The 15,249-nt window shown below is 40.6% G+C and overlaps 1 protein-coding gene and 1 non-coding gene across 5 annotated transcripts in view; one reads left to right on the plus strand and one right to left on the minus strand.

Moving 5' to 3' along the window:
- Nucleotides 1–13,719, minus strand: part of SNAPC3 (small nuclear RNA activating complex polypeptide 3) — a 44,425-nt gene extending 30,706 nt beyond the window's left edge. For 3 of the 4 annotated variants that reach the window (XR_008509625.2, XR_008509624.2, XR_655697.4), the window contains exons 1-3: nucleotides 13,153–13,688; nucleotides 12,363–12,440; nucleotides 2,678–2,762 (exon numbers count right to left, since the gene is read on the minus strand). Coding sequence is in view for 1 of the 4 variants with exons in the window: in XM_002819781.6 (XP_002819827.4) it covers nucleotides 2,678–2,762; nucleotides 12,363–12,440; nucleotides 13,153–13,469 (480 nt within the window). In the remaining 3 variants the exon portion in view is untranslated. Of the gene's footprint in view, nucleotides 1–2,677; nucleotides 2,763–12,362; nucleotides 12,441–13,152 lie in introns of all 4 variants that reach the window. The other variant, XM_002819781.6, reaches the window with a different exon arrangement.
- On the plus strand, nucleotides 4,285–4,392 carry LOC112135013 (U6 spliceosomal RNA). Its single transcript, XR_002916334.3, has one exon. It is a non-coding gene; the product is annotated as a U6 spliceosomal RNA (small nuclear RNA).
- Nucleotides 13,720–15,249: the final 1,530 nt, after the last annotated feature.

A 15,249-nucleotide genomic window follows, 5' to 3' on the forward strand; every position in this document is an offset into this window, starting at 1 on the left:
CAAACTTATGAGCTAAAGCTATAAAACTCCTAGAAGAAAACATATGGGAAAATCTTCATGATGCTGCATTTGGCAATGTTTTAAGTATGACACCAAAAGCAAGGACAACAAAAGAAAAAGATAAACTAGACTTCATCAAATTTAAAAACTTTTGTACATCCAACAGTATCAAGAAAGTAAAAAGGCTGACTGTGGTTGCTCATGCTTGTAATTTCAGCACTTTAGGAGGCCGAAGCGCATGGATCACCTGAGGTCAGGAGTTCGAGACCATCCTAGCCAACATGGTGAAACCCCATCTCTACTAAAAATACAAAAATTAGCTGGGCGTGGGGACGGACACCTGTAATCCCAGCCACTCAGGAGGCAGATGCAGGAGAATCACTTGAACCTGGGAGATGGAGGTTGCAGTGAGCTGAGATTGCTCCATTGTACTCTAGCTTGGGCAACAAGAGTGAAACTCTGTCTCAAAAAAAAAAGAAAAGTAAGTAAAAAGACAATATATGGAATGGGATAAAATATTTTTAAATTACTTATATGGTAAGGGTCTAGTATCCAGAATATACAAAGAACTCTTTTTTTTTTAGACAGAGTTTCACTCTTGTTGCCCAGGCTGGCGTGCAATGGCACAATCTGGGCTCGCTGCAACCTACGCCTCCTGGGTTCTAGTGATTCTCCTGCCAGCCTCCAGAGTAGCTGGGATTACAGGCGCCTGCCACCATGCCCGGCTAATTTTTTTTTTGAGACAGAGTCTCATTCTGTTGCTCAGGCTGGAGTGCAGTGGCATGATACTGGCTCACGGCAACCTCCACCTCCCAGGTTCAAGCAATTCTCCTGTTTCAGCCTCCCGAGTAGCTGGGATTACAGGGGCATGCCACCACACCCGGCTAATTTTTGTATTTTTAGTAGAGACAGGGTTTCGCCATGTTGGTCAGGCTGGTCTGCAACTCCTGACCTCAGGTGATCCACCCGCCTCGGCCTCCCAAAGTGCTGGGATTACAAGCGTTAGCCATGGCACCCGGCCAAGAACTCTTTGTAACTCAACAGGATGAACAACCCAATTTGAAAATGGACAAAATATTTTAATAGATCTTTTTCAAAGAAAATATACAGATGGCCAAAAACCAAATAAAAAGATGTTCAGCATCAGAAGTTATTAGGGAAATACAAATCGAAACCACAATGAGATACTACTTCACACCCACAAGGATGGCTATTATTAAAAAAAGCTAGAAAACATGTTCACAAGTACATGGAGAAAGTGGAACCTTCACGTATTACTGATGGGAATGTAATACGGTATCACTGCTATGAAAAACAGGTTTCTCAGAATTAACCATACAATCCATCAATTCCACTCCTAGGGGCAGATGCAAAATAAATGAAAAAGGACTTAAAAAGATATCTGTATACCAATTTTCATAGCAACATTATTCACAATAGCCAAAAGATAGAAGAAACAACCCAAATGTCTATCAACGGATAAATAGAACAAAACGTGGTATATACATACAATAGGTATTATTCAGCCATAAAAAGGAAGGAAGTTCTAATACATGTTACAATATGGATGAACCTATAAAACACTATGCTACGTAAAATATGCCATAGGCTGGGTGCCGTGCGACTGTAATCCTAGCACTTTGGGAGGCCGAAGTGGGCAGACTGCTTGAGGTCAAGGGTTCGAGACCAGCCTGGCCAACATGATGAAACCCTGTCTCTACTAAAAATACAAAAATTAGCCAGGCATGGTAGCAGGCACCTATAATCCCAGCTGCTTAAAAGGCTGAGGCAGGAGAATCGCTTGAACCCAGGAGGCGGAGACTGCAGTGAGCTGAGATGGCACCACTGCACTCCAGCCTGGGCGACACAGCGAGACTCTGTTTAAAAAAAAAAAAAAAAAAGCCATAAAGAAAAGGACAAAAAAGCATTCCACTTACATGAGATATCTAGAATAGGCAAATTCATAGAGAAAGAAGGTAGAATAGACGTTAGCAGGGGCTGCAGGAGGGAAAACTGGTGAGTTATTGCTTAATAGGTACAGAATTTCTGTTTGGGATGATGAAAAAGTTCTGGAAATAGTGGTGATGATTTACAGCGTTGTGAATGTACTTATTGCCACTTAATTGAACACTTTAAAATGATCAAAATGGTAAATTTTATGTTAGGTAAATTTTACCACAATAAAAGTAAAATAAGTGGGAGAGACAATAGGTGCCTGTAGGCATGATCAAGTGCCAGCACAGTGCCTAGCACGTTGATTCTGAACTCATCGTGTCTACTAGCTCCTAATTCCTCAAGAGTCATCATCTTAAATTTTCCCAAAGTTTTACACAAGAGATAATAGATGAGGATTGAGAATGTGGTTAAACCAAAATCAGGAGCAGAACAAAAAGACCAGAAATAGGGTAGTGAAAAGGCATAAATTTAGCCTAATACCGAAAGCAAGATAAAACCAAACAAGAATAAAGGCAGAGATCTGAAAAAGTCAAATATGTGGTCACTTGAGTTCTAAGGGTCCTCTTCTCTCACTAGTTCCCAGACTCAAAGGAGTTTCTCTAGTTTGTTTTCAACTAAGCATATCCAGTATAAAGCTACCATACTGTCATTACTAACCCTCAGCCAATGTCGGTTTACTGTTTTAAGAGAAAAGGGTGAAAAAGATGAGACTCTTAATTACCATCTCATAAACGAATGTTTCTTGTCTGCAGGCTCGATCTATTGTAATGGTTTCCTCCCGATGTTCCAAGAACCTTTTTCTAACCCTGTTGTAGATGTAAAAGAAAAAAAAAAAATCAAAGTTCAACATTCGTTATTCGGGCTTCAAAAACATATTTAACATTCAAGTTTTTTTATTTTGAACTAATTTTAAGTAGCAAAAACAGGAAAAAGTTCCTTTCTATCTCTTGTTCAGCTTCCCTTATGTCAACATCTTACTTGATCATGAGACAATTATTGAAAACAGGAAATAAATTCTTATACAATATTATTAGCTACAGGCCTTTTTAAAATTTCACACAATTTTTAATTTACTCGTTTTTTTTTTTTCTGTTCCAGATTCCTATCCAGGATCCCACATGGCATCTGTTATTTTTCCTTAGTCTCCTTGAGTTTGTTAAAGTTCTTCAGTCTCTCCTTATCTTTCATGATCTTGACAATTTCAAAGAGCTCTAATCAGTTATTTTATAGAATGTCCTTCAATTTGGGTTTGACCGCTAGTTCCTCATGATACGAATAAATTTAGCATTTTGGTAAGAATACTACAATGATGTCCTTCTCATTATATCATAACAAGAGGTTCATGATATTAATAAGACATCTTACTAGTGATGTTTAGCTTGTTTCTGTCTGCCAGGTTCCTGCACCAGAAAGACACTTTATTTTCTATGAGCTTGGTAAATATTTTGGGGGAGATACTTTGACACTATGCAAATCTTGTTTCTCCTCAAATTTCACCCATGAATTTTAGCATTCACTGATAGATTTTGTCTGCAACATTACTGTGGTGTATGCCTAATAGCAATTCTGTCTTTACTTTCTTCTATATTTATTCATTTGAATTATATTTTGAGGAAGACCTGCCTCTTTCCTCCCATCTGTTTATTTCATCATTTCTATTAGTATGAACCTACAGATAATTGTTTTATTCTGGGGTTAAAATCTAATACTATCATTATTTTGTTGTTCAAATCGGTACAGCTTTATCATTAGGAGCTCCCGTTCTTTCAGCAAGTACTCTCCTTTTTAAAATTATTTTTTATTTTTTGAATATTCCCTTACTTCCTGGCACCACAAGATGCTTAAGGTCCATCCTGTATTTTTCTTGTCTCATCCCTAGAATCAAGCACTTGTAAGAGCCCTAGTTCCTTTACTGGAAAAAGGTGTTTAGAGACCAGTATCTGGGTTCTAGGCATTCTCATTGTTACTGGAGTCACTGCTTCTAGGCCTCTCAGCTGAGATAGGCAGGAAATATATGTATGTATACTAACCTATACATGTATAAATATCTGTATTTCTGTATTTTACTGTTATACATTTAAAACTATGAGTTTATATTGATACTTCTGATCTCAAACTAAAACCACAGGATTCATTTTAGCCTTTAACATTTCCTTGTTTATAACTTCTTTCTCCATAAGTGAGAAATCCAGCTTTCACTGTCGGCAACCTATGATTTGTTCAATTCTAGTAAATACATAAAATAGTTACAGAATTGCTAACCTATACCCCTGTGAGAAATACTAACTTATAAACAGTTTTGTCTTCACCTTTACATTATATCAAGACATGCTTTTGGTAGCATTTTATTATTTAAAAATCGGAACAATATATTTAAGATTAGCACGGCCCCTGCAAATGGATGATATGCAAATTCATGAAGTGCACCAAAAAAAAAAAAAAAAAAAAAAAGACAGGCTTTAATACAGACTTTAGTTCTTTCTTCCCCACCCTTTTCAGTGGTGTTATATTACACATCTGTAATACAACTAGCCTTATTTTTTAGTTTTTGAATTCAGTTTTGAGTTCCCCCTACATCCTAGTTGGTTTTAATTCTGATTACATTTGGGGTATGCAAAAAATATGTGACACATCACTATGACCCTAAGAGTCAAAAGTGTCACTCCCTGTTTGTCCCTACTAACCTGTTCCCATTCCCTCCCTTCTTTCCACCCCTTTCCCACCCACCCATGCAGGCAATCAGTCTCTACAGTTTTGGTTCATCCTTTCCATTTCCTTTGTTCAAATAGACAGATATTTGTGTATACTCTTTTATCTCCTGTATCAATCTGAGTTCAATTAGGAAGACAAAAAGAACAGCAATTTGAACAAAGGTTAAGGATTCAATAACTTTAACAGAGGATTGGAATAATGAGGGATTGGCAAGGAAGCAGTAAAGGGGAACACTAAAGTATAGAATAATAGCAAACAGAAGGAGCACCCTACCCCTAGGGCTGAGAAAGAGCACAAGGAAGTCCTTTTTTCTTCCAAGGACTGAGATCCAGAGGAGCTGGAGAAAGAAGTTGCTATGGTACTGCATCAGTGGAACTTGCTGGAAATCCACCCTCAAGGGCACTAGGAAAACCTGTTCAGGGTAGCTGTGGAGGGAAATGGGGTTGGCAGGGAAAGCTGCTGGGCGCGGGGTGCTTCAGACTGCAGTGTATTGCAGGAGCTGGGCACTGGGGAAGCTGTATGCACTGCAGGATCCTGCTGAGCCAGCACATCAGATCAGGAAGCAAAACCCTTGAGACTCCTGAAAATTCTCTCCATTGCCCTTCACTGACAAAGCTTAACGATGTGCTAGTTGGCAAAAGAAAAGTATTTAAAAGGCCAAGGTCCATTTTTACAGAGCAAGAAAAAGAGGTAAGTTTGAAGATGAGAGCCAATAAACTACACCTGGCACAGCTTTCTTACATGAAAGGTGGCATATACTTCAGGACTTTGCTTTTTTCACTTAATAGAATGTACTGGAAATTACTCTGAGTTAATCCTTCCTCGTCCTTTATTCTAGCTGCAAAATATTACAGTGTGGATTTCCCATAGTGTATTCAACACTCACCTCTCCTACGTCTGTATATTTAAGGTATTTCAAATATTTTGCAATTACAAACGATAATTCAAGGAATAACAAGCAGACAGAAACAAGCTAAACATCACTAGTAAGTATTGAACACATGTATTTTCATATTGTTGGAGGGGTACCTTTGGTATAAATTACTAGAAATGGGATTGCTGGGACAAAAAGTACTATTTTCCTCATGAATTTCTGTTATCTTTATTATTTCCTTTCTAGTATTTTCTTTTCACTTACTTTGTTGTTCTTTTTTTGTTTTCTGAGCTGGAAATTTATTTTCTTTTTGTTTTTTTGACAGGGTCTTTTTCTGTTGCCCAGGCTGGAGTGGAGTGGTAAAATCATGGCTCACTTCAGCCTCAATCTCCTAGGCTCAAGTGATCCTTCCACCCCGGCTTCCTGAGTAGCTGGGAGCACAGGTGTGTGCCACCACAGCTGGCTAATTGTTTTTATTTTTTGTAGAGGCAGGTTCTCCCTATCTTGCCCAGGCTGTTCTCAAACTCGAGGGCTCAAGCAATCCTTCCACCTTGGCCTCCCAAAGTGTTGAGAGTACAGGCATGAGCCACTGCACGCAACCTGTTAGTAATATTCTATTTTATGAATGTCATTGATGTTTCCTTTGTGACCTAATACATAATCAATTTTTGTAAACATGTCATACAGTTCTCATTAGCAGGGAGCAAATTTTATGTATACGTACCTCCATAAGATATAAATTAAAAAGTGTCCTTTATCACATGTAATACTTTGGGGCTTGCATACTATTTGTCTGATATCAGCATCACTACTCCTGCTCAATTTTTGTTTCCATTTACTTCGTATACTTTTGTCTAACCCTTTATTTTTAGCTTTTCTGAATCATTTTATTTTAGATGTGTCTCTTGTCGCCCCAAGATTTTTGTTTTACAAGTCAAATTGAAAATCCTTTTTTAATAGGTTGCTTAAGACTGATGTATTTGGTCTCAACTCTTATCACAATATTTTCTAATTATTTATATTTTGTTGTATTAGCTGTTTTTCATTATGAAATGTGTACCCTTCTTTTCCATTTATTTTTTAGAAATTGAGGGGGAGTTGGTATTTCTATTATTGTTCTACTGGTTACCTTTGTACTCACATTTTTAAAATCCTATAGTTACCCATTTTCTTATTTAACACTTTACTATCTGGTGTGTCAGGTTTTTTTTCCTCTGCAGTAGTCTTTAAAACCCATCTATCGCCCACACATTATCCATTTTTCTCCTTCCATCATTTTAGTTGCAATACTGTACTTTGTTACAATACTCAACAGTTACACAAATCTTCCACCCTCATCCTCTCTGTATTAGTCCTTTTGCTGAAAATTTCCCAGTCATCAATTGGTTGGATAAAGCTCATTCTCTTGTATATTCCTCAGAAATGGCCAGCAGGTACAGAAATTATCCAGGTTTTCGTATGTCGAAAACTCTTTTTCTATAACCTTGACATTTGAGAACATTCAGTTAGATATAAAATCCTTAAATTCACACCTTCACTGAGCTTTAAAAAAAAAACACTGCTCTATGTTGCCTTGCTTTGTATGTCAGTTTTTCAACACGTGATGCTTTCTGTAAGTTTGCCTTTGTAAATTATGTGTTCTTTTTGCACAGAAGACTTGATGATTTCATCTTTATCTCTGAAATCTAATAGTTTTACTAAAATATATCCCAAAAGTCAGTAAGTCTGGGTTAATTTTTCCAGGTACCTAGTGAACCCTTTCTAGATTTAGCTTTTTTTTTTCAATTTCTGGAAACTTTTGCTGGATTATGTTTTTAAATATGAATTATGTTCCATTTCTTTTTCTTCTTCAGGGACTCTGATAATATGAATATTATGTCTTTGCCTATCTACCTACCATTCTCTACTTTCTCGGATTCATCTTACTTTTTTCTTTGTCATTTTCAATTATCTTGGTTGTTTTTATGCCTTTCTTCATTGCCTCTTGCTTTCATTTCAGTCTGTTTTCCCTTAGGTATCTTACAATTTATTCACTCATGAGGTAATTGTCTTTTTCTTCCATTTCTTCCCTATGTTTCATCAACTCTTTTTTCATTTCTCCTTTAGTCATCATTTCCATTCTTATTAATAGTTTTAAAAATTCTGAGCCAAAGTAAACATTTTTATACCTTCAAATGTTTATTTGAGTATATTCAATTCTGTTTGGAGTATAGACTTATAGGCTTTCTCTTTTTTTTTTTTTTTTTTGAGACAGAGTCTCGCTCTGTCGCCCAGGCTGGAGTGCAGTGGCGTGATCTCCGCTCACTGCAAGCTCCGCCTCCCGGGTTCACGCTATTCTCCTGCCTCAGCCTCCGGAGTAGCTGGGACTACAGGCGCCTGCCACCACGACCGGCTAGACTTACATGCTTTACCTGTTTCCACGTGGAAACAGGTAGTCTCCAAAGTTGATCTGTATAAACAGTTATTTCCTAATTATCTACAATAAGCTCTCGTTAGATTTTATTTCCTCTTGCTCATTTTTGTAACATCCGGGGCACAGTGATAGTTTACAAGATTCCCAGTTTGATGGTGCTCTTTTCTGTCATTCTAGTCAACTTCAGATCTTCAGATATGAGAGTTGTTTGAGAGGTTTTTTTTTTTTTTTTTTTTGGAGACAGAGTCTTGCTGTGTCACCCAGGCTGGAGTGCAATGGCGCGATCTCAGCTCACTGCAACCTCCACCTCTAGGGTTCAAGTGATTCTCCTGCCTCAGCCTCCTGAGTAGCTGGGACTACAGGCGGGTGCCACCACGCCCAGCTAATGTTCGTATTTTTAGTAGAGGTGGGGTTTCACCATATTGGCCAGGCTGGTGTTGAACTCCTGACCTCAAGCACTCCACCCTGAGTTTTTTAAAAAAATCATTTGTGGTTGGTTTGGTGGGATAGGAGTTTGGAGTTCTCCAATTTCTTGGTTCTTTTGTTTTTGCAGGACTCTGTAAGTTCCCTTTGTTAGCCTTTAAACAGTACCTACTGGACCTGCAAACAGTGCTTTCTTGGTCACAAAAGTGAGGGGGATGGGCAGAATAATCTAAAATTTCTATTGTATTAAAAGTAATGTTGCTGAAGGGCTGGGCGTGGTGGCTCACGCCTGTAATACCAGCCCTTTGGGGCAAGGCCGGCAGATCACTTGAGGTCAGGAGTTTGAAACTAGCCTGGTCAAAATGGTGAAACCCCATCTCTACTAAAAATATAAAAAATTAGCCAGGCATGGTGGCACACGCCAGTAATCCCAGCTACTCGGGAGGCTGAGGCAGAAGAATCACTTGAGCCCAGGAGGCAGAAGTTGCAGTGAGGAGAGACTGAGCCACTGCACTCTAGCCTGGGCAACAGAGTGAGACTCCGTTTAAAAATAAATAAATAAATAAATAAATGATGTTGCTGAAGCTTTTGGAATGACAAGTAAGTTTTAGCAGCACCCATGTATTAACAATTATCTCTCCTATTCCTAGGAATTAAAACCAACTAAGTAGTCAAAAAAAAAAAAATGTCAAAACTGCCGAAGCTACGTAGTTTGCTATAGATTAAGGGAGCAACATGTATCAAGGAAGAATCAATATCTGCCAACTACCTTTCGTCCCTTATATGCATAAAATGAGCTCTTTCATTTGATGTGGGAAAGAAAAAGCACCAGAAATTTATTTTATGTCATAATAAAGAAATGATGTATTTATGTTTTATTTTTATAATATAATAATGTTAAATTACTGGTGAGGAGAAGGAAGGTTCAGAGAAAGATAAAGCATAGAGATACAAATTTAGGCTTTTGCCACAAGTCTAATTTTTTTTTGGCAGGACCATTAAGGTTAACAATGGTCATGTATTAAATACACTAGCTTCACATTATATCAAAATAACCCCAGTTGAAGAATACCGTACTGATTTACATTAGATTATATATAATTCTACCCACAAATCCTGTTTGGAGGGACTAAAAGATAACCAAGGAGATCCAGTTGACCTAGTAGTGCAAAGTAGTCATGGGAAGTAATGTTTAAGTAGTCTTAAAATTACTATTTAACATGGCTTAACAAAATTACTATAAATTAATATATTATTAACTATAGCAAAAAGTCTGCTTTAATATGATTATCATCAACGTTCTTTTTTCAGTCTATCTCTAAAAATCACTTCCTGAGTCTTCTGAAAGTTTCATTTATTCCACTCATTCTACAAATATTTGTTGGCTCCCTACTACGCACCACAGTTCTAGGAATTGGTAATATAGCAGTGAGTGTGGCAGATGTAACTTAAGGAACTTCCAAGTGTAGCTAAGAAGACAGAAAATTAAACACGTATATTACAGATGTGATGAGCATTTCAATAGGGAAGCATAGGGTGCCACATGAGCATACAAGATGACCTAAATGGAGTCTGTAGTCCTTTAGCTAAGACTTCCAGGATGAGAAGTCAGCAAGGTCAGGAGATAAGCAAGAATGACTGTTTTGGGCAAAGGCCTGGAGCGAGAGAGCACATTCGAGGAACTGAAACACAGTGCAGTGTGGCTGGAACACTGCAGAGAGAAAGCTGAAAAAAAATCAGCAAGGTCGGCCGGGTGTGGTGGCTCACAACTGTAATCCCAACACTTTGGGAGGCCGAGGTGGGCGGATCACGAGAGGTTGGCCAACATGGAGCCTGACCAACATGGAGAAACCCCGTCCCTACTAAAAGTACAAAATTAAGCGAAATCCCAGCTACTTGGGAGGCTGAGGCAGGAGAATCACTTGAACCTAGGAGGCAGAGGTTGCCGTGAGCCAAGATCGCACCATTGCACTCAGGCCTGGGCAACAAGAGTGAAACTCCATCTCAAAAACAAAACAAAACGAAAACAGCAAGGTCCATTCCTTAGAGGCCTTTATGAGACACTACAGACTCAGGACTTCAGAGTCTGTAGTGGCTTCAGCCTGATGTCTAAGGGACATCAAAAGGTTTTAGGCAAGGGAGTAACAATCAGATGTGCATTTTAGACAAATACAACTAATCAATCAACAATAGTTACAGAGCACCAATTGGAGCAAGGCAGTATAATAGGCCTGAGAACAATACACAGATGGGAGTTTGGACTCTCATTGAGCCTTCAAGGACTTTAGAAATGTTAAGAGTTTAAGGCAGTATAAATGCATCTGTTTCCTAAGGGAAAGATGGGTTGTGGTCATCTGGAAAGGAATCTTTGGGTTTTTAAAGAAGTGGTATCGGCCAGGTGTGGCGGCTCATGCATGTAATCCTAGCACTTTGGGAGGACGAGGTGGGCGGATCACATGAGATCAGGAGTTGAAACCAGCCTGGCCAATTTGGTGAAACCCGTCTCTACTAAAAATGCAAAAAAGTTAGGCAGCCAAGGGTGCAGGCGCCTATAATCCCAGCTACTCCGGAGGCTGAGGCAGGAGAATCGCTTGAACCCGGAGGCAGAAGTTGCTGTAGGCAGAGATCACGCCACTCACTGCACTCCAGCCTGGGCAACAGAGTGAGACTGCATCTCAAAAAAATAACATAACATAACATAACATAAAACATAACATAACATAACATAACATAACGCAACACAACATAACAACATAACACAGAAGTGGTATGTTTCAGATGGGAGAGAGGCCACATGCATCCTGAGCCATCTGAAAGAGAAAGTGGTTGAAAATAAATCTGGAAGGCAGATGTGGGATATATGTGGAAGGCTTCAAATGTCTAGCTAAGGAGTTTGAAATTTTTCCATATAGGAGATGTAGGGCCATAGACCATTTTTAAGCAAAATGGCATGCTCAGGCGATAGCATGATGGATAAATCAGTGGGAGAAATGACTGTACTTATCAAAGACAGTTAAGAACCTTGCATAGTGCTCCAGGTGTTGCTGCTGTAAAAGTTAGCAGTTGGGACCAGGGGAACAGATTTGGCAGTTATTATGAAAGAAAACCCAAGTAGAGTTGAAATGACTGCCTGAATATTTGAGGGGGATAATAGCGTAGGATCAAGAACGACAGAACATAGCTGAGGTAATATGAAACAAGTGGACTATAAATTGGAAATTATAAATTTCACTATTACATGCATAATTTCTCTATATTATCATACAACAGTGCCTCTTAAAGAGTGGTAGGCAGACCAGAATTCATCTATGACCTATATTTGTTAACCAATCTGTACAGAAAATGACAGTAAGCATTTAGAAACTTCCATTATCATTGACAGTAATTTTAAGTCTATTGAATTTAATTAAAAATTTGAACTTATATTGTTTGTCTTTTTTAATTCCATTTTTCTAGTAATTCTTTTTATAGTATTTTATCAAAGTATAAATCTGTCAAAGATTAAAAATTTTTAAAAACAAAAACTGTCCTTTACCACAAATAGTTTGAGAAACACTATCAGAGTATTTAGCTTGCCCCCCAGATCTAAGTAGATTACCTCTATAAACACACATTCGAAAATATTAAAAAATAAACACAAGTTTGAATATGGACTGAATATTACAGATTATGTATTTACGGTTTTCTTAGGTATAATAATACCACAATAATTATGTAGGAGAATGATACTTTTAGAAGCTATATGCTTATGTATTTAAGGATAAATTATCATGTCTAACTTACTGAATGGGGGATAGCAAAATGAAAAAACACACAGCAGGCATCCCATACACACGGCTGAAGTAAATATAGTCAAATATTAAGAAAAGCTGAATTTAAGGGGTGGGTATAGAGACAACAATTAATATTGTACTTTTAACTTTTCAAAACATAATGTTGAAAATACGTTTAAATAAATAGGTCATAAAACCAAGTCCTCCATACCCCAAAGTCACCAGGTCAGTATTCTCCGGAATGACTTCTGGATCCTCACCGTCCCCAAGGCATTTCAGTTTATCAAGGCTAAAACAAAAAGGAAAAGCAATACTTTAAGGTCGACTCTGCATCTGGTTCACAGCGAGTTAGGGTTGTTTTCCTAAATACATTACTGAATTACGAAGTCAGATAAAATCCAGCAGGCGGCTCAGAGAGACCAGAACTTAAGACAACGATTTCTGTGATTATATTTTATAATGAAAAGGCCGATGAAGGCAGCCAGTACTGTTAAATGGAGAAAGAGATTAAAGTTATTTTTATATTTTCATCCCCAAATAAGGCACTTTTAAGAAATATTTCAGTAACAGAATACCCGGAAGGTCCCCAAAAGAAACCAGTTAGTCGGGGTTTTAACACTCCTCTGATGAAGTCTCCCGCAGCTTCACCATTACTCAGGTTCCTCCATTGTCAAAGTGTCTGTCAATGGCAGGTACACGTCACTGTTGCCCTGATTGCTATTATTAACAAGCACTCTTGGAATAAGCAAATGGAAAAACTAGTCTTTGATGCAGCTGTCTTGTCCCTTTGCTCCAACTCATAGAAACTGTGCATTCGGGTCCCAGGACTTCTCCTGGTGTCCCAGGAAGGCTCCAGCGGGTTGAAAGCTTTGAAAGGGTAATACTCCTAGCCCAGGTCTAAACCACAGGCCCTTCTCAGGGATGAGTCCCAGAGGAGCGCACGAGCAAGGCTGCACCCTGTTTGACCCCAAGCTGCAACAGCCCCTTGGCTCCACACTCACCCGCACACCGCCCTCAGCTCAGCCGCCGCCTCCAGGCTGCAGTCCAGATCCCTGGCCACCGCAGCATCCTCCCCGTCGGAGTCAGCAATCCCCTGGCTCCCAGGCGGAGCGGATGCCGGCGGCTCCCTCAGCGACAAGTCCCCGGCCCCGCGCAGACGGCCCCGCCACAGCTCCCCAAAGGCGCCCACATGGAAAGCGCGCGTATTTAGCTCGGGAAGCTCATACTCTGGAAAGTTGCAGCCGCCACTGCCGGAGACTGGGCCCTGCCTGCCACCCACCCCGCTACACGTTGGGCCACCTCGGCTTCCTTCAGCCATGTTCGCCCCACTCCCTTCCCTGCAAAAGCCTGGAGATCAAGGCCTCGCAGAGCATGATGGAAGTTGTAGTTGCTTGGGGCGCCCGGCCGGCGAGCGGCGGGGCGGCGCGGGCGGGGCCTCAGAAACTACATTTCCCGGCAGGCCATGGGCAGGCCCTCCCCAGGGCGCGGCACCGCGAGGTTCTACGTGCAGGGTGCAGCATTGTTCTCCGACCCGGGCGGTGCGGGAACTGTTGCGGCTGTCGGTTAACCGCAGCGGGTGGGGCTGCGTTTCTGGTTCCCGAGTTACGTAGCAACTGTCTCTGCCGGGTAGGGCGGCCTCGCCAGGCGCTTGAGGCCCCGTTCCTTGCGGCTCTCGGACCAAGGGGTGCAGGGCTTTTTCTTGACTGGGGTTCAAGGGCTGCACTGCTGCTGCCTGCTTGCTTTAGAGTCTAAGAAACAAGGAGGGCGAGGGCCGAGACCAGGGACACGACCAGCCCTTCAGATCTGGTTCTTTCACAACCTCCCCAGAGGCCCCATGTTCGTGTGCGTGTGCCGTAGTGTTTCAGAGCGTCTGTGTATCACACACTACATGATTAACCCTAATGTATGTTTTCAACGTTTTTAAAAATTACAACAACCTTTCCAGATAGGGCGTATCACCCCGTGTTGCTGTTGAGGAAGGATTTACCTGCGGGGAAAATAGAAGCAGGATCGGAACTCAGTCTGGCTTCAGATGGAGCTCTCTCCATTTCTCAGAGGCCCTGAAGGATACAGCAGGACATACTATTTATTTATTAGACTGTAATCACATGCCATATAATTCACCCATTTTAAGTGTTCAATGATTTTTAGTATATTCACAGGCTTGGGCAACCATCACCACTATTTGAGAGCATTTTTACAGCTCCAAAGAAGAAACTTGTAACTTGTAGCTGTCACCCCTGATCCAACTCCTCCAGCCCTAGCCAACCAGGAACCTACTTTGTCTCTCTAGATTTAACTAATCTGGACGTTTAATATAAACGGAATTATATGGTCTTTTGGTGGCTGGCTTAATATTTGCAAGGTTTGTTACAGGTAGTTAGACATGAGCAGGGCAGGAGAGGGCCCTTCCCTCACCCACTAGGAATGTGGGGTGTTGGTTAGGCATTTCTCACATTGCCTCTAAAAGTGATAAATTGGCAGCCGGTGCCAGGGAGAGGCCATTTCCTGATGGCCCACACCTGTTGCACTAAAGTGCTCGTTGAATGCAGGTGACAGGGAGAAGCAACTTCCTGGGCATATGCATTAAGACACAAAATCGGGGATTATGACCTTCCAGGGGGACTCTATCGGAAAAGGGAAGAAAGCCTCAGATGGGCATGCATACAACTTCCTACATAGTGCGCTGTGCTCACTTCCCAAGGGTAAGGAGGGCACTGCGCAGGGAGGCAGCCCACCCTAAGGGAAGAATCATGGGAAAGGAGCCAGCCTATAAAGTCCTAGGATCAAGGTCAGTATCACAGTTGACCTCAGTGACAGCTTGGGACTCTTCCGAGCGTGCTTTCCTTTCTTTCCTAAAGGCCTGTTAAATAAACTTCCACTCCTGCTCTGAAACTTGCCTCGGTCTCTTTTTCTGCCTTATTGCCCCTCGGTCAAATTCTTTCTTCTGAGGAGGCAAGAATTGAAGTTGCTGCAGACCCATACAGATTTGCCCTGGTAACTTGGATACCTGCCACCTGTAACAGGTTCATCCATTTTATAGTATGTGTCAGTACTTCATTCCTTTTTTGGCTGAATAATATTGCATTGTATGTATA

This window comes from Pongo abelii, chromosome 13 (assembly GCF_028885655.2).
Source record: "Pongo abelii isolate AG06213 chromosome 13, NHGRI_mPonAbe1-v2.0_pri, whole genome shotgun sequence".
NCBI lineage: Eukaryota > Metazoa > Chordata > Mammalia > Primates > Hominidae > Pongo > Pongo abelii.